The sequence below is a fragment of the Hippoglossus stenolepis genome, chromosome 4, assembly GCF_022539355.2.
Source record: "Hippoglossus stenolepis isolate QCI-W04-F060 chromosome 4, HSTE1.2, whole genome shotgun sequence".
NCBI lineage: Eukaryota > Metazoa > Chordata > Actinopteri > Pleuronectiformes > Pleuronectidae > Hippoglossus > Hippoglossus stenolepis.
The window spans coordinates 8680162-8707220 of NC_061486.1; the positions used below are offsets into that span (position 1 = coordinate 8680162).

The following is a 27059-nucleotide window of genomic DNA, read 5'->3' on the forward strand; positions in this document are numbered from 1 at the left end:
CCTTGTCATCATTTATAAATTGTACTAATGACTTAATGAGAGTAACCAGCTGATTTGAAGACTTTCACTGCGGACTATCCTCAAACATCCTGCAAACTGAGCTTAGCATGCAGCAGCTTCAGTGATACGCAGTGACAGTTCGCATCAGATCCTCGGTCTTTCAAGAAGCCTGTCACTTTGGATTTCACTCAAGATGTCTGACGAGCCTCTAACACACTCAAACCCCATCTCAAACCCCGGGCTATGCAGAGCGCTGCTCTTAAGAAGCTGTCTGCAATGTGAAAAAACTCCACAGAACTCAAAAGATGAGAGATGTGTGAAATGAGTGATTGATAAAAAGGATCATCTTTTACATGCACCGAATGGGATCAACACAATGAATACACAAAGTAGAGTATATGCGGTGATTACACCACAACAGGTTACAATAAATAACCTACTGGAATAAAACAGACACCAAATCTGACTTGAACTAAACTAGGTCATTGCTTTCCTTCTGTGTGCTATGTAATTAACTATTTTCCCTGAATATGTCGGTGGCTACTTTGGGACTTTTAGTGTTATTGGGTTCCCAGTAGGGAGCCCACGTATAAGAGCTTGGCTCGGTGTGTTTGTCCATTCAGTCTTACTTTAACAGGTTTTTCAGTGTTCAGTGTGAATGTGAATAATGTTTCGGCCTCTACGAGCCTCTCGAGTCCGGCGGGGCTGTTATCCTGCGAGCCAACCTGGAAGTTAACTCTGCCACGGTTCGTTGGCTGCACAACCCACTCTAACTTCAGTGGGGTTTTGAATGTGGATTTAGATTGATGCCGAAAATAAGGTGTGAGTGTAAAACACAGGCAGTCATCAGTGGAAATAGAAGTGAGCTCTGTTTCGACACACAGCAGAGCTATAGCACTATGCTGAGATGTCTTTAAACCAGAAAACAACAGAATCAAAACTAGAATAATATCTTAATTTATATATGACTTCTCAAAACAAAGTGACAAAGTGCTTCACAAAAGTAAAAATGCATAAAATAACATAAGAAACACATCCATAAAAGAGTACATAAAAGAATTAAAACATTAAAAGTGTGACAGAAATTTAAGCATGACCACCCATTACAATCATAAAAACTCGAATAAGGTAAAATCAGGGATTGCTGTATGACAAAAACATGTGTTGAGCTTTGGTTTGAGGGAATCTTTCCGACTCAGCCTCTGGTATTTCCTCGGGCAGGTTGTCCTAGAGCCTCGGATCTCTTGAGGTCACGCAATCGAGCTCATTCCTCCGCCAAAGCTGAACAGTCCACTTATGAGACCACAGTTAAATTCACAAGATCCTGACTTTTATTTGGATCTGCACAAAATTACACACATAAACATCACTCCCCCATACATGCATGGTTGAGGGGAGTGATGTTTATGTATGGTTTCATCAGAATCTATTTATTATTCTCTCACAAATCGACCAGAATGACGCAAAGCTTCCCAATCTCCTCCAAAACTCCTGTATTCGCCCACTGATCCGGATCCGCCCCTACATTTAATGTATTCTTTCCTGACCTATACCACATCCACAAAGAATCAAATGCAGGTGAAAACATAACCTCCTCAGCGAAGGTAAAATGTATGTTTAAAAAATCCGGATTTATCAGCCATAACATGTTGTGAGGATTCTGTAAAAACACCTCAATGCTTTATTTAGAGGTTTAATTTTACCTTGTAAGATTGAACACTGACTTGTCTTCAAGGAATAGTTTGACATTTTTGAGGATTACGTTTGCTCACTTTCTGGAGGACAGTCAGATAAGCGGACTGATACCGCTCTCATGTCCGCACTGAAATATGAAGCAACAGCCAGCAGCCAGTCAGCTGAGCCTGGAAAACACAACAAGCCTGACTCAGTCTAAAAGTGACAAAATCTGCCTGCAAGCGCCAAAAACTGAAGTGCAAAATACAATTACATTTAAAAGAAAAAACAAATTCGAGGGGGTTATGTGCTGGACTATTTCTTGGATATGAGCAGTTGTCAGGCGACCCGCACAGATTCCAGGAAATCACTGCTCCGAGCCAAGAATTAAGCTAAGCTACGCTACGCTACCCTCACATTCAACAGACAGATACGACTAGTTGTATCATTCCTCTCATCCAACTGTCCACAAGGAATAGAACAAGTGCATTTCCCATGAATATTGAAAATTAGCTCGAAAGATTTATCTTATTTAAGACATTTTAATCAAACTCTATTCATTTCCCAGTTATTTTTAATGAGGGATCTTAGAATTTAAGCCTCATAGTTGGACAGGAGGGAAATAAATTGTGTCTTTAGTGATTTGGAGACTTTGTTGTAGCTCAGGGTGTAGTGGTGACTCTGGCATTACCATAATTTCCAACAACATTTTTTGAGCTTCAAACAGAATAAGATGAACTTTGAAGGGTAGATGTTCAATTTTCCAACCCTTTCACTTCTATTGATTGTGTGTGAAAGATAAGGACAAAGACTTTTTGCCTGTTGCTCATTTCCTTAGACGCCACTTATAATTCACAGCCTTTTCCATCACCGCTCGTCTTTTCTCTTCATCGTAAAGTAACATGAGCAAATTTGCTCCTACAACTTAATCCAAGTTCAGAAATTGTATACGTTTTTGTTCAACATCCAAAACTTTAACATGGTGCATTTTAACAAATTATATGAAGATGATTTGACTTGGAAATCCCATCAATTTCAACCTTTCCCAGACACATTTGAAATCGTGCATCAAGCATTTGCTATCTTTAAAGTGGTTCCATACATTTTTCACCCCATTCTTCATTACACTCCCTATTATGTAGTCGGAGGGAGATGGACCCAGCTTAAGTCTTTACAGTTTTAGTTATTTTGCACTTTGAAGTGATCATATTGCAAAAGAAAATATTATAAGTAACTATCTATTCATGATTTCTTCCGAATATTATTTTCTGTCAGGGATTTTTTTTTTTTTACTTCACTCTAATATCAAATGGGAGATGGTTGACCTGAGAGGTCTGAAGGCTTTAAATGTTTTATGTTTTGTGTTCGGCGTTGCCATCGTGTCTCTGGTGCTGTGAGACAGTGAACCTCGAGAGTCTGTATCTCCTGAGGGTAATGACTTACAGTGACGCGTCTGTTCCCTCCTATTTGCTATTAGAGTCAGTATAAGTAACAAATTGCCAGACATATTCCATAATTCATTTTTGCCCTTGATTTCCTGTGTGTTTCTGTGTCTGTTCTGGGTTTTAGTCTGGGTTTTGTGTTTGTGTGTTATCTGTCCCTGCTTGTATTTCCTAAATTTCCCTCGGGATCAATCTATATATCTTTCTATCTAGGGCTGGGTGACATAGCCAAAAGTTATGTCAAAGTAAGAACTTTCAAGATAGAGAGATCAGTCGATATGGATGATTATCACCTTAAATGTCTCAGTATTATTTATTTTCAACTTTAAAGACTGAATTTACTTCTCCTGAGTGAAAGTTGTGGTTTTAAACTCGTCTTTATGAACAGAGAATGCCAAACACCTGATAAACACCAAAACATTTTACAAATCTGAGGTAGATGTGATATATCTTCTCACTGTGGTTAGACAATGTATAAGCAGTATATCAATAAATATAAAACTTTTGTTGTATTGGTTATGATAACAATTATATTGTGATAATTATTGATATTGTTTTATTGAAAGAAACATTAACACAATACACATAAGAAAACCTAACTTGTTAACACCCGATCATGTAGAAACACAATCCTTCTATTGTATTTCCAGTATAAGAGGAACATGGATCACAATGTTTTTTTTCTGTGTTTGTCATTAGCATCTTGGACGTAAAGATTTAGCCCCTTTGTTGTTTCCGTTGTGTGTTGATTGGAGTCAAGACAAACAGCGTATAACGATGGCCGCCTCCTGGATTGGTCTTCTGTCGTACCTGTCTTTGTTTCCAATTAAGAGAGCAAAAACCCCCTCACATCATTGTTTTGCCCATTTTTGAAACAGAACAAGCAGGACTGCGATCGCCGAGTGCTAATTAATTACACTGTCTAATGGCTCGGCTGTCCGTCTGTATCCACCTGGCCCATTAACTTTCAATTCACAGACTGGATTTTTCACAACCTTTGTACAATTAAAAAAACGTCAGGACATGCACTTCTCAGCTCATTCCGCTGACAATTCTCACAATTGATTGCCTTCATTAAGTTATTAAATTGCCTTTAAAAAAAAAAAAATTCTAAAAAAATGAAATGACCCATTTGATAGCTCGTCGATACAGCGCCCTTTTACCAAGCTAATTTGATGCTGCTGCGGTTTGAAATTAGCGAGTCCATTCAGTTCAGCTCTTGTCCCTAATTTCGGTCTGAGCTCTGACAGTGTTCGTATGAATGTCTCTTCTGCCTAATTCAATTCATCACCAGAGCAAAAAGCAGAACTATCACACTGGATGCTTTCTGCCGGATAGTTACATTAGAGCCGTGCTTCATACACAAAAGCACAGTGACAGGGGATATGTAAAGTGAAAAACAGTCTGACTGAAATCTAAATTTAGCTGTGGTTTCATGCTTATCATCATTTACAATTCATTCATTTAATACTACTTTCTTACAGTTTCACAGTAGAGCAGCCCATCATGCAAGTTCACCTTGTGCGAATGTCTTCAAATTTGATTCAAGGATTCACTTTGACTCGAAGATGAACTGTTTTGGTCAATAAAGGTCGGCATTGAGGATTGGAGAGGATTGGCAGTGGAGTGGTTAGCACTGTCGCCTCACAGGTTTGAATCCTGGTTTCGGCCTGGGTCTATTTCTGTGTCCCTGTGTTTGCATGTTTTTTCTGCAGGTGCTACGGCTTCCTCCCACAGTCCAAAGACATGGGGTTAGGTTGATTGGAGACTCTAAGTAAACCCTAGGTGTGAATGTGAGTGTGAATGATGGTTTGTCTCTGTATTCTGGCCCTGTGATACACTGGCGACCTGTCCAGGGTGTATCCTGCCTCTTGCCCTATGTCAACAGGGATTGGCTGGGATAGATAATGGATGGATGGTCCTCAGGTCAAGGTATGTGTCCTCACATCTGTACCAATCTTCATGTAATATATCAGGAACAACTGGAGGGAATTTCATTATGTCTGACACAAATACCCACTTGGACTCAAAGATGAACTGGATTTTGCTCAAAGTTCAGAAGATCAAGGCCACTCGGACCTAACTAAACACTTTTTTCCATAACACAAAAATTCAGAGTAACCATTGGAGAATACTTGTATTACATTTTTTTTTTTTACTAAATTCCTTCAAAGTCTAATATAAATATACTTCATATAATACATGAGTCAAGACAGACATGGATGTGAACTGAAACTTGATGCAATTGCAAGGCAGTAGTTCTTGTTTCCCAAAGATGAATTATTGTAGCTGTTCTGACAACACTAACCTCCAGGGGTCGCTGGAGGGCAGAGCTTGGTGTTCACAGACACACTCGTTTGTTCCAGGTCAAGGCTAGCAGTTATCAAACAGAACAAAAAGTGCACAATATTGCAATAAGATTAAGGATAGCGTCATTATGCAGCCACGATTAAGATTAGCGGCAGCGTTTCGACAAAAAAAGTTGCATCTGCCTTAAAGACCCCGCCAATGAAAATCAAGTTTTTAAGATGTACGAGATAAATCATGAGTAAAATAAGTTACCACCAACATAGCTGAGCATTTCCACCTTAACTCTATCTATCTATCTATCTATCTATCTATCTATCTATCTATCTATCTATCTATCTATCTATCTATCTATCTATCTATGTCTGGATTACTCCTGTAACAAGCAGAGGTATGTGTGTTTGATTGGACAGCTTTTGGGTGGGTGGAGATAGAGACAAGGATTCAATATATCTGCAAATTACCAAATAAAGCAATGTACAGTTACATACGATTGTTCGGCCATGAAGGTAAAAACTAAATTCCTTGAAATGCAAATTTGAGGGAACACAGAAGAGTTTCAGTCAGAGGTTTAATCAACTTTCATTGTTGCACCACCCGGCAATTACGCTCAGTGACACAAATCAAACACCCCCGCGAACAGGTGCCCAACAGGTGCATTCTGGTATGGCTACATGCTAACATGCACACAGTTGATCTTCTTCTGACAGGTGTGTAACTTCCTGTTCAGTCCATGTTATGTCCATGTTGTGTTTGTAGAGTTTATAAAGTCCATGTTGTGTTTGTAGATTTTATACAGTCCATGTTGTGTAGAATGTATACACTCCATGTTGTGTCTGTAGATTTTATAAAGTCCATTTAATGTATCTGTACATCGTAGTTGAAGTGAATCTGTTTGAAAAACTTTAAGGATGAGTAGAGAGAGAAATCGAGCCTGGAGCAGATTGTGGAGGACAGACAGATCACTCACTGTTTGTTGTATAGATTGTATATAAATAACCTGATTTGCTGTCTAACTCTGGTTGTAACTCACTTTAAATAGAAGAACATCTACAATAACCACACTGTGTTTCTTCAGAATGTGTGTGTGTGTGTGTGTGTGTGTGTGTGTGTGTGTGTGTGTGTGTGTGTGTGTGTGTGTGTGTGTGTGTGTGTTTGCAGACTCTCACTTCTGCTTTATTTTTTATATTCTTTTCTGGACTGGACCGTCTACACCTTTATAAACTCGGCTACCACTTTATTAGGTACACCCATAACTGTTGCAGCCTGATTCGCTTGTCCTATAATATAAACTCCACCTCAATGGAGGTTATGATGTGCAGTTTTAAAGGGGGTTTTAGAGGCTGCAATTTGTTGCGCTGTTTACAGGTGTTTCTATTATTTTGCCCATCCTATAAATATCAGTGGCAATAGGATAAATATCAGAAACACCTCTCAGTATATACCACCTCTTTTACTAAATATGCACAGAAACACCCAGCGTCCAGATCCTGTATTAAGCTGAAGGAAAATATTGAAAGTACAGAGAAGAGACTTTTAACACATATCTAGAGAGCGATCATTTTGTTAAGCGAAACAAAAAGATTAAATCTCAGCCAAACCCTTCTTATGTGAGATCACAGAAATGCAAAGCTTTGTTTTTAGGTTCATTTAGAGTTCTAATAATCTCCATCGTTTAGTGTATCTGTGGCCTGTGTGTTTTCTGCTGAAGCTGTTAGAAAGAAAGTGTCATGTTTGTTTCTGCTGGAGAGTGGAACCAAGGAATTTCCAACAAACCTCTCATTTCACTGTGTTTTCACACGGTGGCCGCAGCTACGCTCAGATACTTGACATCACTGGGGTAGAAACTCAGCGGATAGTTTGCTCATCCGCTTTGTCTAATGCAAACAAGGAGAGTGACACATTGGCTGGCATCCTTGTTGTGATTCAGAGTTGCACTTAGAGGAATTTGCATGCACATTTTTTCTAGCAGTTGGTACATACTGATTTTTGGAACCTGCAAATGTCTTTAAATACAGTTCCTACAATGGTGTGGGGGGTATTAAAAAGGAATTAGTGATTTTGTGACTTCACTGTGATATTTAAAGTAAAATTGCAATGCACTGTCCCATCATATTCTTGTTTTGCTAGTCCCTCCACTTACACACAGAAATGAGGATGTATATTTAACCCAGCACATATTTGTAGCAAGTGAAATGTGACAGCTGTTAAATTTGCAAAGAGGCCGCAAAAGAATGACGATGCAATTGGCTTCAACGAGATAGAAATCTAGAGCATTGTGAGGCACACATTGAAAGAAAGTTGGCAGAAGACATGGGAGGAGAGAGAGGAAAGAACTGGTTTTAATGAGTTCAAAGCCGGGGAAGTCAGGTGAACAGGAAGGAGCTGAAGAGATCAAGACTACTTGGATTATTCGAAACAGGTGAACATAACACAGGCAGATGTTACCACTGTGGGTAAGAGACAATAGAGCATCTGAGCTGTCAGAAATATGAGATGGAAGAAGGCGTCTGATTCAAAAGCTCAAAGATAAAAGTACGCTTTGATCAAGGAGATAAAAAAGAAATAAGAGTTATCAAAATCTAATTTGGGAATTTGAGGGAAACAGGAGTTTTTTAATATTGTAAATCCTCGACATTTTGAGTCACACTCCAGACCAGTTGGTGGCAGTAAAACATCAATTCATTTTTTCTCCACCCCCTGAAAAGAGATGGTCTGTTTGCCAATGACAGAGCCCATCGGCTATCGTCTGATCACAAATTAGCCTCTGATGACAACGGCCAATAATTTGGGGCTTCTGGTGTAGACAACGGATATTTGGACATAGACTCAGTTTTCTGTTTGCTGTACTTTGTTTGCAGTTCAACTAGTTTCTTTTATCGTACACGTCGAACATCTCTCCACATAAATTTTTGTTTTAGGTCCAGACAACATTTTGGCTAATATCTATTAAGAGCTGTCTCCGTATGAACACAGACAGATTAAAGAATCTAGCCGTTGTAGTTCGGTCAACGGACTGCTTTTACCTGCGCGCAACAAAAGCCTGGTCAAACGTGACAAGTCAAACTAGAAACAGAAACCAAAAGGCTTCCAGCCCCCAAATCTTGACAGATTCTGCATATTCACACACATAATCTTAAAGACATTACCAATTTGATACAACATGATCCCCGTCTTAGCCTATTTTTGACAATGTTGAATGCCAAACAGCTGTTGGAAGTTTCTGTGCAGATGAGTAAACATGAATTACGTTAATACCGAAGATAGGTATTTTCAGACAAGTTATAACAAGAGGGTTTTTTTTCTATTACGTCTAAGCAGATTTACGAGTGTTTAGTTGCGACGGACAGTGGAAGTTTTGATGTCCTTGGACAAAGTGAGTCATTTCTCATTACACGTATAGTAGCTGTCATATCTTGATGTGCCTGAGTTATGACTCTGAGGAGGACAATGCCATCTGGCACTAAAGGTTTTAAAGTATTCTACAGTCACTGCCTCCACGAGCTGTGTATCACAGCCACTTTACCTTTAGCTAAGTGGAGTGAAACTTTATTAGCATATACCAAACATCACGAAGCGTCGTATTTTCTGCTCCTGGAGTTGAGGTGCTATGAGTCATCTTTAATATTTATGGTTGAGAATAAAAGGCCGACCCCAAGTAGAACATAAACACACACTTCAACCTTTAATTGTCTTTGTTATGCTTGTGCATAAGTTGTTATCAGGAACTCGGACCCAGACGCGATGACTGGCAGCGCTATGCAAGCACAGACTTCTTGTTCATAAATTTAATGATTAATACAGATTGTGTTATAATCTGAGAAAGCGTCCTGGCATGAAGGATGAAGATTATATATTTTTCATCTGGGAAACTAATTGAAAAGGCCCATGATGGTGCCGTTATCACTCATGTCCCCAACTGAGTTTGGTCCAGGGTGAGACATGAGTGACAGAGAAAAAGGGATACTTAATGAACAGCATATGAGTGTTGAATCAGGCAGGTTGTGCTTTGTAGACTGGGACATCTTTTAATAAAGATATCTGGTATTAATCAGTATTCAGGCATTCAGATTCAAGTGATAATACCTGCAGTCTTTTGCACTCACCTTTTGTGATGGTTGAATGAGTTGGCAAAGTCGTCCCTTTTTTGTAATACATCAAATATTTCCAGTTTAGATACATGTGCAGCACAAGGAAATGTTTCTGTTTAATTCAAGATATGCTGTACATTCATGTCAGAGAAACATTTGCACGAGTTATTCGTGCACATATGGAATCAATTATTATTTTTAAGCATGAATCTACTTTATTATAAATGTCTAATGTGATGCAGTTGGACTGTTTATAAATTGTGATCATTTTGCCGTAGATGGAGATGACCTGTCACCTTCAATCGCTGCAGTTATTGGACGAACCAATTCTTCCCCTGCACAAACCAGGGTAAGGGTTTTGCCTCTGCACCACTTCTGCACCCATCACATGTAAACTGGATTTTCTTGGAGCCAAAACAAAGAACAAATTCCACGCTCATGTTTGTCAGGTTGATATGAACCAGCAGCCAGTTGGCTTGTTTTAGTATGAAGACTGGAAACATGGGGGAATTGATACGTTGGCTTTATCCAAAATTAATCAATACAAAAACTGAACTGTAAATTACATATACAGAATAAACAGATATAATGTGTTAATTAAAGTGCTTGAGACATGTTTGTGGACAGATTTTTTAAAACTTTGGCCCGAGCCAAGTTAGCTGTTTCCACACTTCGAGCTATAGACGAAGCTAACAAGCTCTTAGCCGTAGCTTTAGATTTGCTGTCCAGTCACGGTAGTGTGGCCTCTTGTCCTTCAGGGCAAGAAAGTGAAAATCTAAATGTCAAATCACTCATTTTAAAATGCAGCGGTACAGAATCTACTTGTGACCCCTTATCCCAGGTTATTGCCCCTTGGACAGTGTGAGCATACGGTAAGTTTGTTTCAGTCTCCAAAATGTTTTATCTTTCTTTGTGGTTTGATTTGATTCATTTTGGTTGTGTTGTTCTTGTTCTTTATCAGTGTCATTTGAGGGAATTGAGCCTCAAGGCTTGAGGTGAATATTCAGTAGTTTAGAGAGAAGGAAAAAGAAAAGTCTGAAGAAATAAACATAATTTTGTTAAATAAGTTAAATACTTATTCTCGTTCTTATTCCTGTAATTGTCTCATTACCCCTTAGATTTGCCTTGTGATCCACACTTCAGGTTGGGAATAGATGAGGGCGATTATCCAAGAACAATCATCACAAACTTGTTAACTCAATCACAAGCTGCACTCTGAATTTCAATCTTTTCTCCTGAAATATCAAACCTGAACCAGCCTATGGACTCATCTGTTTGCCCCGTTTCAAACACATGAAAGTTCCTGGCAGATCAAACCGTGCATCATTGTCTTGAAACCACATCACATCTTAAAACTGCACCACATCCTTACCTAGAATAGAATGTGACTGCCTCACTCACCTCTTTCCCTCATTTGCTGCTTTTATCATCTTATTTTAAGTGCTCTATCTGTCAATGAAAACTGTTTCTGGACCTTGTGAGATCCAGACGAGTGGGGTTGTGCCGACTTGAGTGAAACACTCTGCATGTTCCCTCAGATGCTTCTCTTTTGAGGGGGTTTAACAGATGTGTCATATTAACTCTGTAAGTGCTGATCGTTACTCGGCAAAGTTTACAGATCATTTGTCAGTTTTGCAAAGTGAACACTGGGATTTGGGATTTTTCGGTGAAGCTGATTTTTTACAGTCACTCAGGGCTGCAATCTCTGCAAAGATCACCTACATCTGGGACTTTTACACAGCAATATTTACAGGCAGATTCAGAGGCAATTGACATATCAATCATCCATGAGGCAACACAGATGAATAGACGTTTCAGCCGAGAATAAAATGGTTGTGTTGGTTCCATCACGATGACCTGTTATCTCACACAGAGGGAACATAAAGCAGAATGCATCCCCAGCTGAACATTCATTGATGCCGTGTGAGCTACACTGATGGGTTTTATTAAGTTCCACTGAAAAGGGAAGAGCATATAATTCAATTCTCTTTTTCTCACTTAGAGAAGATTAGAACAGGTGAGCTCATTTTCTATTGTCAGAGGCATAAACCCAATTCTTGGATAATAATATCTAAACAAAGATTGTTGTTGTATTTTCAATCTGAGTATATAAGAAAGATGCCTTGTGCTGTAGATGTGATTTAAAGACAATAACATTTTAAAAGCAGGTGTGACTTTTAAGTTAAGATTTGTGTTTAAGCTATGCCCTCAGCATGGAGCTATATGGATGGGGGTTTGTTTTTTCTCTTTGCTCCAGCAGATTTCCACAGTGCCTAGAGAGAGGAATCATGATGACTTTGGTGATCCCCTGACTTTTCCTCTCGCGCCAACCTGAAGTGGATTTCTGTGGAATTTGGTTCAGACACTCAAGTAATAATTTTCTGCATGGTTGTCACGGTAACACGGTAATTAGAATGGCTCTTAGTAGGATGCATATGTCCACCAAGACACAACCGTCCCCTTAAATTCAATCAAGTCGCACCACGTTACACACTCATAGATATCAGTTTCATATGTCTGATTTTTTTTATCATCAAGATCCATAACTTATTCGCTGGGAAAATCCCTTAAATAGATGATTTTGAATTCATTCATTTAAATTCATAAAATAATATATTGTGCTCAAACTAATTGGAATATCTCAATCCCAGAAACATGTTGTAAATTGTAGAACATCATTTCACCCCATAATTGATCAGAACTTATAGAATGCTTTTGGAAACTGGCGAGAATTTAAAGTTACTGTCTGTACTTATCAACAACTTCTATGATTGTTGGGCACCAGGATGAATCAGTAGTTTCCATACAGAAGACATCTTCATACAGTACGTACTGGGACACGACCAGTCTTGAACTTGACATTGTGAGCTTTTCCAAAGCAGCAGAGTAGATGAGTGTATCTCAACTATGATACTATTTATGCATGAACAAGCCTCACTTGGAATAATAGTACCAGGCCCCATCATACATCAGCAAAATAGATCCTTAGAAGACACTGTTTACACAGCAAAAGTATAGTTCATGTCCAGCAGCAGCAGCAGCAGCCACTACTTTATCTTGCCTTTTTAAAGCCTGCCACTGGGCAGGCAGCTGGAAGACATGAAACCAAAGGTCAGGTTGGGGATGAGTAAGACAGTATCCGGAGGCCATTAAGAGGCTGAGGGGGGAGGTAGAAAAGGTGCTGAGGCCAGCGGGGCTCCTCGTGTCAAAGCAGATGACCTCCACTCATGTTTACTCAAGAGTGTATTATCCTCAAGGACAAGTAGTAAACAGTAAAATATATTAGATTCCAATGGTTAATGGAAGGCTTAGGGTGAATGGTTTTAAAGCAGATTTCCACATGACTAAGACCGCTCTTGAACTTACAGTACATTATGCTACAAGGATTTTATAGAATTTTAGAGGGAAGTAAAATATGAATTTACCAGTTTTAGGACTATTTTCGTAATATTCATCCACACAGATGAACGTTGTATGGTGAGGCTAAACTAAAAAAAATAAAAAAGAAGAGGAGCGTTTGCCAATAAGTTGGATCTTTATTAGAGTTTTCCGTTCTTTCTTTTTTCCTCTGAAGTAAAACTCCAAATATATTTCATTTTGTGATAAAGTTAAATATGTGGACTTGCACCATATGTCATTATGAAGCTGTTTCAAATACATTTAGGTAAAAGTGTTAATATTCTGCAGGTTGATCCAGCTGATTTCAGATGGATTGCATCATAATGAGGTGACTTCAGAAAGTGTGTTTTATGTATCTCATTGTGTTTGACTGTGTGTTTGAGCCATATCCATCAAACTGAGCTTTGAAATATGTTAATATTCACGTCTTCGTGATAGCATCATGGTGTCTGGATACCAGCGGTGAGGACCCGACTATAGTGAGGTTGGGTATTACTGAAAATATGTGAAATTCCTTAATGTGTAATTAGTGTGTGCTCAAACACTGGAGCATTATATATGATGGTATTGTGATCGGCCTCACCGTTATTTATTTCACAGACATGACATACATTATGAGGCCAAAATACCAGGACAGTTCCTGTTGCTAATGAAGTCTTTAGATAATTAGGGTCACAGTGTAAACACAAGCCACCATTCACCCCCCGGTTGTTATTTTGAATAATTCAGTGTGTGAATCAGTGAATAAAAAAAACTGCGTCTCTTCATCAGTGTGTTTCATTTCAAACGTGGCCTCTTTCTCTTTGCACTGATTTCCTGTCTGGTTCGTTGCTGTGTGACTGATGAGGAGAAGGTGGAATTTTTTACATTCTTCATCATGAGTTCACTCACATGCATGTGGCAGCCACCTGCAGTAAACAGTATGAAACGGCAGCAGCACCGCTGCTGCAACAAGACTACAGTCAGAGCGAGTGTCTCACTTTGGGATGTTTCCTGGTGTGGCTCCTTGCTGCGTGCAGTGCGCTACAGGCCTAATGACACACAGGACTGCCGCGGCTCTGCCTGTGGAGAGACGACTGTAGTGCTGGGACTATTCTTTTTTGTGCAAGTCTCTCTGTTTGGAGCTTTACTGCAAGATCAGCACTTGGCTTGAGTGTGGCAGCGGCTCTTCCTCTCGCCACTCGCTCTTTGTTTGGCCGTATGTTTAAACCTTTTCAAGTGTGTGTAATTGTGAGAGCGGCTATACAATGTCTAGAAATGCTCTTTTTTTAAATAGCCCACTTCTCATGGTCCATGTCACACATTGTCCTCTTGCATTTTAGCTCATGATGTTATTACATGTTCATAATGAACTGGACAGGATTCATTCAAAGGCATTGATAAATGACATTGTGAAACCCCGACTATAATTAGGGTATAAGTCTAAGTCTTAGAAGGGGAATAGAAACACACCAGCTGGTTATTAAAATCTTTGTAATATGAATATTATGTTAAATATGCCTTTGGTCATATGCTGATATTTCTTCTGAGATAGTCAGGCATTGGACAATGAGTAGCTTTATAGATTACAAATACTTGAAAAAACGTTAATTTCCCTCAATTCAGTTGAAACTTGACCTGTACCCAAGAGAAAAGTAAAATAAGACCAAATTAAGTTTGGCTAAAACACTGTTTTGCACACCTGAAGAAATCCTGTCTGTTTTTATAAAGACCCTCATAACACAGTTTCCATTCATTAAAAAAGGGAAACCGTTTAAACACAGGGGAGGAAAAGTAATCTGTGATGCTAAGACTGTTACCCAATGAACTGTGACTTGTACACAAAGGAACTGGTATTAAAAAGTGAACCTTGCATGGGAAGTATTACTGAAACTAGATTGTATAGTGTTATTTATTGTTAGATTATTGAACAGATTTGGATGGTTAACCAGTAAAAAGTGAGCTGAAGCTAATTTACAGCCCTGTTTAGGTTTTATAAGTTCACTTTGTGTTGTACATGACTGAAAACACACTCATAAATACGGATGTCATTTCACCGACTGTCTGTTTTCAAAGAGGATACAAAATGATCACATAAAAAAAAAATTTGAAGATTTAAGGAAAATATAAAATACGAAAAAAGCTTTTATTGTGATTCTGTCTCCTTTCTTCAAAGGTCTGTTCAGCATAACAGAGGCAGCAGCAAGATATTGTTGTGTAGTATTATCATAACAATGAAAATTTACATACAAATTAGTGCACTATAAAGTCCACTTAACAGTTTACAGGCCACTAACTATCTAATTAAACCACCCAATTAAAGCTAAAATAACTCATGCTCCTGAAAGGCCAACTCAGAAAAATGTAAAAAGAGGTGTCCGGTAAACGTTGATACAAAGATTAGTATTAAAGGCTCAGTGTGTAAGATTTAGGTGAAAGGGACCCATTGGCAGAAATTGAATATAAAATAATCCTAGTGATGTTTTTACTAGTGTGTTTCATCTAAATTGTACAAATTGTTGATTTCTTTACCCTAGAATGGACCCTTTATATTTAAGTAGTTTATATTTACACTGGGATCAGGTCCTCTCTAGGGAGGCCGCCATGTTTTTAAGAGTTGTACAAACTGGACACCTTTTGAGTTTTTATGACAACTGAAGGCTCCCACAGGTCCTCACTCATGTGAGGTGAGGGGTATTCAGCTGCAACATCAAACTTCACCACTAGATGTCACTAAATTCTACATACTGAACCTTTAAGACTTCAGTTAAAGCTTTATTTATAATTTGGGGTAAAATACAAATTGCTGCAATATAATTTACAAGCCAGTTCTCTACAGATAAAAGCCTCTGGTTGTTTTTATCTATAAAGCTTTTCAGCAATATTTTACAACTATTTTTTCAATGGACTCATCAGAAGGTTTGACTCTGTTTAGAGTTTTAAACCTTTTCTGTAAAACATGTTAGAACATATTTATTATCCCATGTTTCCCGAAACATTTGCAAACATAAAGAAGTGACTGGATATTTTAAAGCCATTTTATTGTCTCTTTGATTTCAGTAATTGAAAAATTAAAACATTTTGATGTGTGAAAGAATATTCTTGGGGGGTAATTTGTGTATCCAATAGGATTACAGATGATTGGTACATGCACTGTCAAGGTTAAAGCATTTCATTGGATTTTCTGAGGTTTGATTTTTGCTCTCAGTGGGTCTTTGAAGTGTGTTTTGCAATGTAATCAGTGGAAATGAACAACACAGACCTGGGGAAAACATTTACTTAGTTTGTGTTGAATAGTGTCAAATAGCGTATAATAAACATGGTTTCACAGTATTGTTGAGATGTGAGAGTCATAACGGGATGAACTGGTGCTCACACAAATGGATCAAGAGTCTGTGAATCGAGGTCAGGCTTTTGTTCCCGAGCAGCTCCTCCGGGAACTTAACTCTGGGTGACCGTTTCTACCCTTGAACCTACATGTACTATACGTAGGTCTTTACTGTGGCTGCCATTGGAACAACAGATTGGGGTTCAAATCCAGGTCAGGCCAAAGATAGTTCAGTAGTTGAGGCATCTGAGCTGCATCCACTGAGCTGAGGAGGAAAACTGTGGCCTGACTAAACACAGAGTGGATATGTTACAGATTCATAAGTGTCAGTGACCATCAGCCTCCTCCTATACATGACTGACATCAAGCGACACATGTACAAATGAGACATTCACTGATCCACCTCACCAGGACTGACAGTGCAGACATTGGATTGTCATTCAGACTGGATAAATGTGGGAAGAGAGGATGCGTGATCCGAACTGAAGGGGTAAAGTTACCAGAAGGCAGACTAACAGATATGCAGAGCATGTACAAATATCTGGATATATCCCACAGGCCAATTGGAGCCATGCTACCATCCAGACATAATGGCAGTAGTGGTAGATGTGGCAATTCCAGCTGACAGTGAAGGAGCGGAAGAAGATTGAAAAGCACCAGGGGCTTAAACAGAAACTGAAACAGATTCTGAAAGTCACCGCCAAAGTTGTCCCAGTGGTATATCAGCTTGTTTAGAGTGACAGCGCGTGTGAATGATATTGCAAATGGACGGAAATATCTGCCTCATTCATTTTCTCCATTTAAACAGAGATCAATATCCAAATGAAAACAATGTAACAAAGACGTGAACCTTGGTTCAGACTTTCAGGTGTAAAAAACGCCCATAGTTAGCTAAAGGTAATATTTCTGGATTAATGGTTTAAATAGTTTGCTAGAAGTTATGAAAATGAACTGTAAGGGATTTTTGGTTGATATGTTTCTTCAAAGAGGTGGTAATAATGTAAATTTGACCAAAACAAGCTGAACATTTACAATTCATGTTGAAACAATATACAATTAACATATATAACAATAAAAGCCCAGTTTTAAATGAATGAACCTAACAGGTGTCACTGAATGTGCTCTTGACTTCACGAGTGTTGTGCTTTCAGTGAGGAAAGTTCACCTAAAAATATACATGTTCGATTGAATAGACCACTTGAAGCAGATAAAAAGGTAAAGTAGGTCAATGCATCCTTTCAAACCCCTAAAAGGGTTGAAGTGGCCAGAAATGCAAAGTGCAGGTCGCCATAAGTATAACTGCTTGTTAAGTGTAACAGGGCGTGTGATATAATATCCATACCCACGTCCAAACCTTTAGTTCGCAAATAAACAACAGTCACGTTTTTATTCATCAATTGGGGTAAAAAAGGGACTATATTATCATTTTGGTTTTCACAGTTATTGCTTCTCTGCCAATCAGTCTTGCTAGCTGCCGTTAGCGTACACCGGCAAAAATCAAACTTTGTTTGGCGTCATATTTAATCAATTCCATCACATGTCACAACTTAAGCCTCAAACTGGAAGAGTGTCTCTCTCCAGAAGAGCGTAGTCCTGGGAACGGCTAAGATACTCGGGAGAATTCCTTAAACCCCCATTATCATCTCTCTCAACCCCACGTGCGTGTAATGTGTTTTTCTTCCTCAAGCTTTGGTTAAATCATTAATTTGGATTTTGGGAGTTTATGGGATGTTTTTGCCTGATTAATGTGAAAATGTGTTTTTGCTCCACATGTGATTTATCGCTCGTTCAAATCTGTGGTAACATTCTCAATCTGACTGAATCTGGTAAAATGCTTGTATCTGATTTAGTGCTTTAGAAAACCATGCAGTCTGCAGTTTTTATACACCAGGTTGAAATTCCTTGGTTTCGCTGCTTCCGTGGTGAAGCATGTTTTTATGTGGCCATTGTTGGCTAAAACCAGTACTCTGTGTGTATTAATATGACGTCATTACTGGTATTATATCATTGATTTCACTTTGAACCTAATGTAGAAGATTATAGGCATGGTGTTCTTCATTAGGTAGCCACCAGCCATTTGGCTCCCAGCTGAAATGGTCATGGACAGTTTGATGCTAATGATCCTGCATTATGCTGTTCAGTCTACTGTATGTAGGTTAGGTGTTTTCAGCCAAGCGTTCCAGCTGTGTCAATATTTCCAGTAAAGCGTCGCTAGCAATACATCGACGGTTGCTATGCCAACATGTGTCCACAAAGCTTTTATTCAGGTCTTTTTCTACTCTCGGTCTATAAAACGCCTGTTGGTCATTGTTGCATAAAATCCCTGTTGAGTTTGTCCTTTATTGTGATTGTGAGAGTTACTGTGCTACCCGTAATAATGATTACGTTATTGTATATTCATGCTTTATTATTATAAAGGCAAATAATACATTTTAATTCCACTTCCAGAAGGTGCACTTGTCTCAAGACTTCTACAGATACCAGGGGTAACATTAAAAGATTTAGCTGCTCAGTTTATTTGAAAAAATAGAAATTGATTTAAAACAAAAACAAATCAGTTGTAACGTTGGTAACTGCAGTTGAAGTTGAGTGCGTGGAAGCCAGTTGTCAAGTGACCATAAACGTTTCAAGAGTTGGCTAATGTAACAGTTCGAATAATTATGAAAGTAACAGAAATTCAACCAGAGATTTTCAGTTTATTCCTAACTAAAATGTGTGAGAGGTGCCTCGTATCATGGTCCAGACTAACGGCCCAAAATTTAGTCCGACCAAAAGAGGTGGTCTCGAGACGGAGAAAACTAATAAGTAGAAGAAATCACTGCCTGATTGCCTGTGTTCTTTGCCTCCGACAATATAATATTTTAATGAATAGGAGGTTAATTTGATGAATTTAAACTGGTGTCGAGTACTGCGCCTGACGCTGGTAGTAACACCAAAATACCGTAAATTGCAATGTGAAACCAAAGCTAAAGCAGATCAAATGTCCCTAACCCTTCGTGTTGTTAGAATACACAATGAATTGAAAAGATAAACATCCAGTTAAAGATTCATCAACATTACAACAACAGTCACTGAAGGTGCTCTTGACTTCACGGGGGTTCTGGTTTCAGTCGCAAAAGATGCCCTCAACATATACATGTTAGATTCAATATCCCTCTTGAAGCAGATAAAAGGTAAAGTAGGTCAATACATCCTTTCAAGCCTCTGAAAGGGTTGAAGTGGCCAGGAAATGCACAGTGCAGGTCCCCAGTCTTTCAGAGTTCAGACTAATATAAATGGGAGGACCGAAACAATATTTCTCTTGGAGACACATGGAGACAAGAAAGGCACACTCAGGCCCATCTAGCCAACTTGACATACACTATACCCCAACAAATTTATTACCATTAAGCCTCTCTAAGGTACCATGTGACTCGTGATTTATTACAATCATCTGCCGTTTGTCTGTGGCTTTGGTTGTACACAAAATGGCCTGCCCTTTCATTGGCTGATGAATATGTGCAGCATGTGTTTAACATTTAAGTGTTTACGTGCTTTCTGTTTTGGGGAAAAGGCAGAGAATGATGACGATCATTACCGTGTGACATTTCTACATTTTATTTATTGAGATTTGAAAACAGTGAATCCTATTGCTTCAAATGGAAAGATTTATTATGTATTTGTGCAGGCGTGTTTGCTTTCTTTAGCCGCTGAATTCACGGCAAAATAATGATTATTTAACAATCAACACCATGGAAGTGACTAATTCAATTATTAAAACAAGCCCCGAGATAGTTGTGTTATATTCAACAATATTCCTTTCACCCAACACATGCATGAATGTGATTTTACAAGTGGTTTCTAAATGTGTGTAAGTTTGACAAAAAAGAGGCAGGAAACCAATTGAGTGCACATGTTTCATCGCTGGAAGGCGTAGAGAATTGATGACCTGTGGTGATATATTTGGAATATAATTTCCTGTAATAATTTGCTATGGATGGAGGGAGGATGGAAATTTGCTGTAATGCTATTGTACTTTACAAATCCCGTTGTGCTAGAATAGGTAAAAATTGAATGTGAATACGCTTTAATGCAGATATATGGACGGGGCAGGGGCTTGCAACCATCCATTATTCTGCCCGTGGTTCAATCCTGTTATGTTACATATCATACACATGTGAGTTATTTTGTACATATTATATGAAATCAATTGAATTTTGCATTCTCTTGCCCGTCCACTTACGTCCTTAAAGCATGAGCGAATTTACATTTCATTTCAATAAGCCTTGTTCTTGCTCAGCCATTGGGGGTCACTTACAAGGGTCTGATTCAATTATTCTTCCTTTCACAACAAGAGGAAAACATTTTCATGGTGAATGGTTTGCCTAAATAGATTACCATCTCAAATAATTCAATTTCCGTTAATTTGATTGATTTCATACCAAGGGGGGAAAGAAATCTTAATTTAAAACCATTGCATTTCTAATCAAACATTAACTGCAAAAGAGGCCTGGGCGAAAATCTTTTTATTACCGGTTCCCCACTAATTTAAATAGAAAATGCTGACGGCTGCCCTATTAAATGGCACCACTGATATTCTGTGTGTGTATGTGTGTGTGTAGCTTATATGCAAGACCTCCAAAATAAACTACTTAACTGTTTGCAAGCCGCATTGACCATTCCTCAAGTAATATACAGATAAGAAGAGCGCATGCACACACACACACACACACACACACACACACACACACACACACACACACACACACACACACACACACACACTCTGACAGAATCTATGGCTGGCCATTACTACAGAGGACCCAGATGAAGCAGTTCAGTCATCTGATCCATTCGCATCCATTATTCATCCTGCTCGGGGAGACAGAGACGCTGGGCTTCTCTTCTCAGAGAGACCCCGGAACCCCATCTATTCTCATGAGCAAAGGAAATGCCATGCAGTAGTGCATCAGCGGCACAGCAGAAGAGTGAGAGAGAGAGAAAGAGAGGGATGGAGAGACGAGGAGTGAAAACAAAAGTTGGGAGAGTGGAGGGTGTAGCGAGTGCACAAGAACTGGAATGAAACACCAGGCGTATTGTAAATCAATTTATTGCAAATCCAAAACAAAGAAAGTAAAAAATGCACCAAACAAAAGTACAAAGAGTGGAGACATAACTTATTGAGCATATCTCCACCAGGTGCACCCTGCAGACCAATGCCTGCTGCTGTGGTGTTGGAAAATCAAGCAGCCTGGCCGGTGCCGTGAGGAGCAAACACCTTGTGCAGACACTGTGTGAGTGGCAGGCAGAACTGGCGAGCTGCCACAGATAATAACATCTGAAATAAATGTGATGTGTGGAATTCAATCTGTAGTGATAGGGACGGCTGCAGCATTAGAGTGAAGTTCTAAATGCTATCTACTCATCCATGGAATGAGGACTGACACGCAGTCTCAGAGAATAGATTGTGCAATTAGCAGCCTTTGTGCTGTTTTGACACAATGAAAAAGGGAAATGAGATTCAGTGTTGTCATGCATGCTTCTCTGTAGCTCTGTGATTCCCCCCAAGATATTCCCAATGTACCAGGTTTCAGGTGAGAATCAGTCGGGTGAGTTGAAACGGTGAGATAATAACAAACACACACACACACACTGAGGATGAGAGAGTTCACTTGGACACACTTTATTAATAATCTGCAGTGTTTCATTTCCATTCAATCAGTGTGGTTTTTTAAAATGTGAATTCCTGATGGGTGTTCTCAGGTTTGCAGGGAGGAGTCTGCCACCTCCCCAGCTCCCAGAGCTTCCATTATACGCTGTAATACTCCCTTTAAAGAAAAGGGGGCGCTCTTTGAGTAGGCAATGAACAAAGTGGCTTTAGGATCAGAGTTTCACCAAACTTCACTGACTATTCCTTTAATTAAAGCAGGTTTGTGCAATCAAACTCTTCTTTGAGGCTTCAAAAACAAACAGGTTTCCAGTGAATCGGCCTCATTTTAACTCCACATGTTAGAAATGGACTTGAATTGTCTGTGATAAGTGGATGTTGTTCCAAAGAACCCAGGTTAAAATAGCTTTCTCCTGTAAAAGCATCATAAAACAGTAGAATACACATTTCCTCTAACAGCAGCCGCAGCAGCTGACCTGACTCCTGTAATATAAACAAACTAAATGCTGCTTTATGTGAGAATTATTTGCGCTCCGGCCATAAAACCCAAAGTGCAGACATAGTTGAGTGTAGGTTGGTGTGCACTCACATTAACTAACAGACCATAACCATAAAAGAAAATGACTCTAATATTCCTATAAAGTGTCTGTGGTTCTCTGTGGTGAGTTTATGGTGACCCCACCACCCTCCACGGTATTTTACACATCCCATGGCATCACTGTAATATGCCTCCAATACTCCTGTTGGGAATTACACCGTGTCTTTGTGGTCCAGTGACAATAATACACTTACCAGGTATGCGTGTAATAGCCTATTCGTCTGTGATTTTATAGGCCTGGGTGTCATTGCAACATAATGCAGCCAAATATGATCGCAGGCTCCCTGCTCGAGCCCTCCCTCCGCCTCTCATGTGCCTACATTTCCATCCCATGGCCGTCTCTAGGTGATTTAGCGCCGCCAGTCTCAAGCAGGTGTCCAACATGGCGATCACGGGGAGCGGATCTCTCGCTGTTTCTCTCTCGGTTTTCGTGATTTCACTCGCGTTTCTTCCGAAAGGTAAGTTTTTTATTTTTTTTAATAATGCTCCCCCTCTCTCTTCTATTCTGTGTGAGTGTGTGCGCGTGTGTGTGTGTGTTATGCAGAATTCCCCCCCCCATCCGCAGCTGAAGCCGGAGGAGCACCGGGGAGAAGTTGTGGTGCTTTTACGCGCCGGATGCGCACCAGCTTCCCCCTGAAATCTCACCATCACTTTTGTGCCGCTGTGGTTCTGCTGTGTTTGCCGGGACTGTGGGGACGCTCGTCCCGGCATTTAGCGCTTCACTGACGGGGGTGTTGTCCTGAGTTTTACTGCAAAGCCCCACACGCTATGACCAAAAGTAAGAGGGCTGCACAATGGCACATGTGGAGAGAAAGTATGTTTCTGGGCAGTGGTAAACGAGTGAAGCGGTCGTGCCGTGTTTGGATCGGGGGCAAGTTGGAGGCTATATGCTCGCTGGAAACCTGGCTCTTTATTCTGAAACGAGACCGATTCTCGGAACGCGGGCTCCGCGCTTGCATCCTTCAGTCAAACCGCATTAAAGCTCCACAGTGCAAACTCACCCCGCGGTCTAAAAAACCCTAAAGTCTGCGCTTCAGGTGCGCTTTGGAGGAAAAAACACGCATTGCAGTCTCTCACAGTGTCCTCTGGCCGCACAACTGCAGCCTGTGATGCCTGTGTGTGTGTGTGTTCCAGTCCGCAGTCTTCACTTCTCTTAGTGAGCCTTGGAGAGGATGTAAATCTGCCACGGAGCTCTTTGGCTTTTACAGCCCGCAACTGCTCGATCCAGGGGCGCCTGGATGTGCGCGACCATTGCGGTCCCTACAGTCCGATCATACCCCGTTATGCCACCGCGGTTGCATCAGAGTTGCATGCGTCAGTGTGTCTTGTTATTTTTTTTCCTGGAAAACGTATCCGCCGACAATACTGACGCATGTGAACCCATTAAAATGTCAGCTTGCAGCCGCTTTAAATCCTCCCTCCAGCGCCAGGGTGGACATGTTGTGTTGCCAAATGGTGAGCAACAGTTGTGATGACAGGTTTACACATGAAGTCCAGCGGAGTGACTTCTGAGTGGTTTCATTTCTTTTTCAGATATTACCATTAGTGGCCGTAGTGCTAATCTGCATCACCCATCAACAGGTCTGCTCTCTCTCTCTCTCTGTGTGTGTGTGTGTGTGTGTGTGTGTGGTCACGGATGTTGTGAGGACCTATCCTCAAAGTCACCTTATGGGGACTTCTCCCCATCTTTCGGGAACAAGTCCCCACAACGTAAATCATTAAATTCTAAGGTGAAGAAATGTTTTAGGGTTAAATTCAGTTTAAGGTAAAGGTTAGGTTTAGGTTAAGGTAAGGGTTAAGTGAGTAGTAACTGGTTAAGGTTAGAGTAAGTCTCAATGAAGTCCAGTGTGTGTGTGACAGAAACTGCAGTTACAAGTAAAAACAAATCTTTTTTTATTTATTTTTTTTACAGCTCCTGATTACGAGCCTTTCATTTCACAGTTGTTGAATTTATCGTGGCCTGTGTTGAATTGCAGTTGAATGACATTTACAGAATTGACCGGCGTCTCCATGTCATATTAATTTAATTAACCTCTCAGTCACATAAAATAATGCACCACGAGCAGGCAGCCTCAACCTCAGGCTGGAGACAGCGAGGGGCGGCAGCGTCAGGAAACTGATGCAGTCTCTCTCTCTAGGTGGATTCAGGACAGAAATGTTCTGATGTGACCTCAGGTTTTTTTCATTTGTTTGTTTTTGTCTCAGCTGCCGCGAGCAAGAGAGAAAAGAAAAAAACTAAACAATCTCTGGCTCTGTGAAGTGCTGACAGTCTGATTTTAGACAGCTCCCAATTTATCCTTGTTAATAAGGCGGAATCAGTGGATTTAAACTTTGTCTCGTGTGTCTAGTGAAAGACTGAGAAACTGTCTGGGTGTTGAGTTTATTATAAAAAAGACCAATGAAAGAAGGTGAATAAAGAAAGAGGGAGGGAGAGTGAAAGCTGAGCCTCAACATCATAAGGTAAAGCTGTTCTCATAATGACTGCTGAAGCTGAAGAAGCTGCCTTGGCCTGAGCATCCTGTCGCTGGGACTCTGCATCTTAACACGGGATCTGTTTAGTGGTATTTCCCTGCGTGCGTCTCCTGGGGTTCGGCCTGTTGTAGCACATCAGATCGTCGAATTTCACGAGGTTGCATAATCCCACTTATTGCCAGTTAAAAGTCATCCGTCAGGACAGAGCGATGGTGACGCAGATCAATACGAGCTGTCACAAATCCTCTGGGCACCAGTGAACGACAGGATCCCGCAGAAACAAAAAGGAAACATACAGTTGTTACGGCGCTCTCGGTTCGCCTGTTGGCATGTGACATGGCGAGTGATTGAAGATGTCCGTCTCTCCGGCGCTCACGGGTTTGGCTTTGAAACAGATGTTGCGGGAATCATCTGGCGGTGTGCAGCTCTTGCCTCAGTTTGTGTTTGTCTGAGCTCTTATTCCCCCCCCCCCGTTACCATACCAATGTTGATCTCCTGGTGGATTTTGCTTAGTCTCTGTCAGTGGTGCATATTCAGGCCTACAGGAAGTACATGCACACAGATAGGGTCATTAAAAAAAGAAAAGGACTGGGGCTGGTTGTAGCAATACAGCTATTCTACTATGCAGTATATTATAAAGTAAATAGGAATTATTATTTAAAATGAGGTCTAAACTTAACTTCCCTTGGCTCATTTAATCTATAAACATGATGAATATTTTATAAGTTACCTCCACCAAGGAGGTTATGTTTTCATTGCCGTTTGTCTCTCTGTCCGTTAGCAGGATAACGCAACAACTACTGAATAGCTTTTCTTGAAACTTGGTGGAAGGATGAGACATGGGCCAAGAAAGAACCCGTTACATTTCGGTTCAGATCCAGGAATTTTTGTCACTTTCTTTAACATTGCAGGATAGGGTCATTTTCCAGGGAATAAATCATGTCTTGGTAGAAAAAAAACATCAGGCATATTTAAAGGACTGATATTTATGAGTGTTTACAAGTTGGTGCAGCTTGATTGAATTTAAGGGGACTGTTGAGCCTTGGCAGAGGTATGCACTGTTGTCTGCCATTGTAGTTCTTTTCAAATCATTTTTCTTTTGAGTATTACAAATGTTATTCTGCAAAATAACTGATGGCCATTTGTTGCTGAAGTGGAGTAAGAAGTCAATTATTTTTCCCTTAAATGTAGTAAATTAGAAGCGTAAAATAACATTAAACAGAAATATTTAAGTGCAACTACATCAACATGATTATTTTACTTTAACCTTCCAATTACTTTCTCAATTAGTTGAAATAACAAAACAAATAAAAGAATCATCACAGTTTCCTGAAGTCTGAAGTGATCCCATTAAAATAGTTTTAATGCCAACATTTAATGGTTTACTACAAGGCCAAGAATAGCAGCATTCATCCTCAATCGATTAAATGATGATCATAATGGCTGCTGATACATTTTCTGTCCATTGATCCATTGATTAACTGAGTGATTGTTTCAGTTCATCAGTTCCATCTCTGTAGCAAAACAAGGCGGTCTTCTCTGTTCGATCTGTTTGAAATACCGCTAAGAGTTCAGTCCTGTGTTTCAGGATAGATTTAATACTGCACCTAATGGGCCACAGATATGTGCCCACTTGTGAAGTATTTCATTGGCTGTATGTTAGAGATCACCACCGTACATCATTTGTAACAATAATATACTCTTCTATTTAAAGAAATTGAATTTATTGCTCATTAAATTTACATTAAACTCTGCTTAATAAGCCTCACTCTAATTGCCAGATAATGCATGACACTACTTTATGCGGTGGCAGCTAATCTGTCTGGTGGAAAGGGAGGGGCTGGCAGGAGGAATGGCAGCTGATGCATGTAAGGAATTTGGCCATTAGAAGCAGATGTAACAAAGCAAGTCATGTGGTGCTCTGCAGTTATTATTTCACAGAAGACACCGCACGTCCATTGCTTTGTCTTTCCCGCTGCATCTGCTCTGAGTTTTGCAGCTGCACGTGTCGTTCTCGTCAGTAAATCAAATAACTGTGTTTACACCGTCACCACCTTGCCTGCGCGTGGCAACGAGAGTGCGAATGTGCTGCAAACTTCACACTCCCTTGGTGTTAGCTCAT

General features: G+C 40.0%; 1 protein-coding gene across 2 annotated transcripts in view; it reads left to right on the plus strand.

Moving 5' to 3' along the window:
- The first annotated feature begins 22787 nt into the window (after positions 1–22787).
- Positions 22788–27059, plus strand: part of cadm1b (cell adhesion molecule 1b) — a 138779-nt gene continuing 134507 nt past the window's right edge. For both annotated transcript variants that reach the window (XM_035155181.2, XM_035155182.2), the window contains exon 1: positions 22788–22923. In XM_035155181.2, coding sequence (XP_035011072.1) covers positions 22848–22923 — 76 coding nt within the window. In that variant the 5' untranslated portion in view covers positions 22788–22847. The remainder of the gene's footprint in view (positions 22924–27059) is intronic.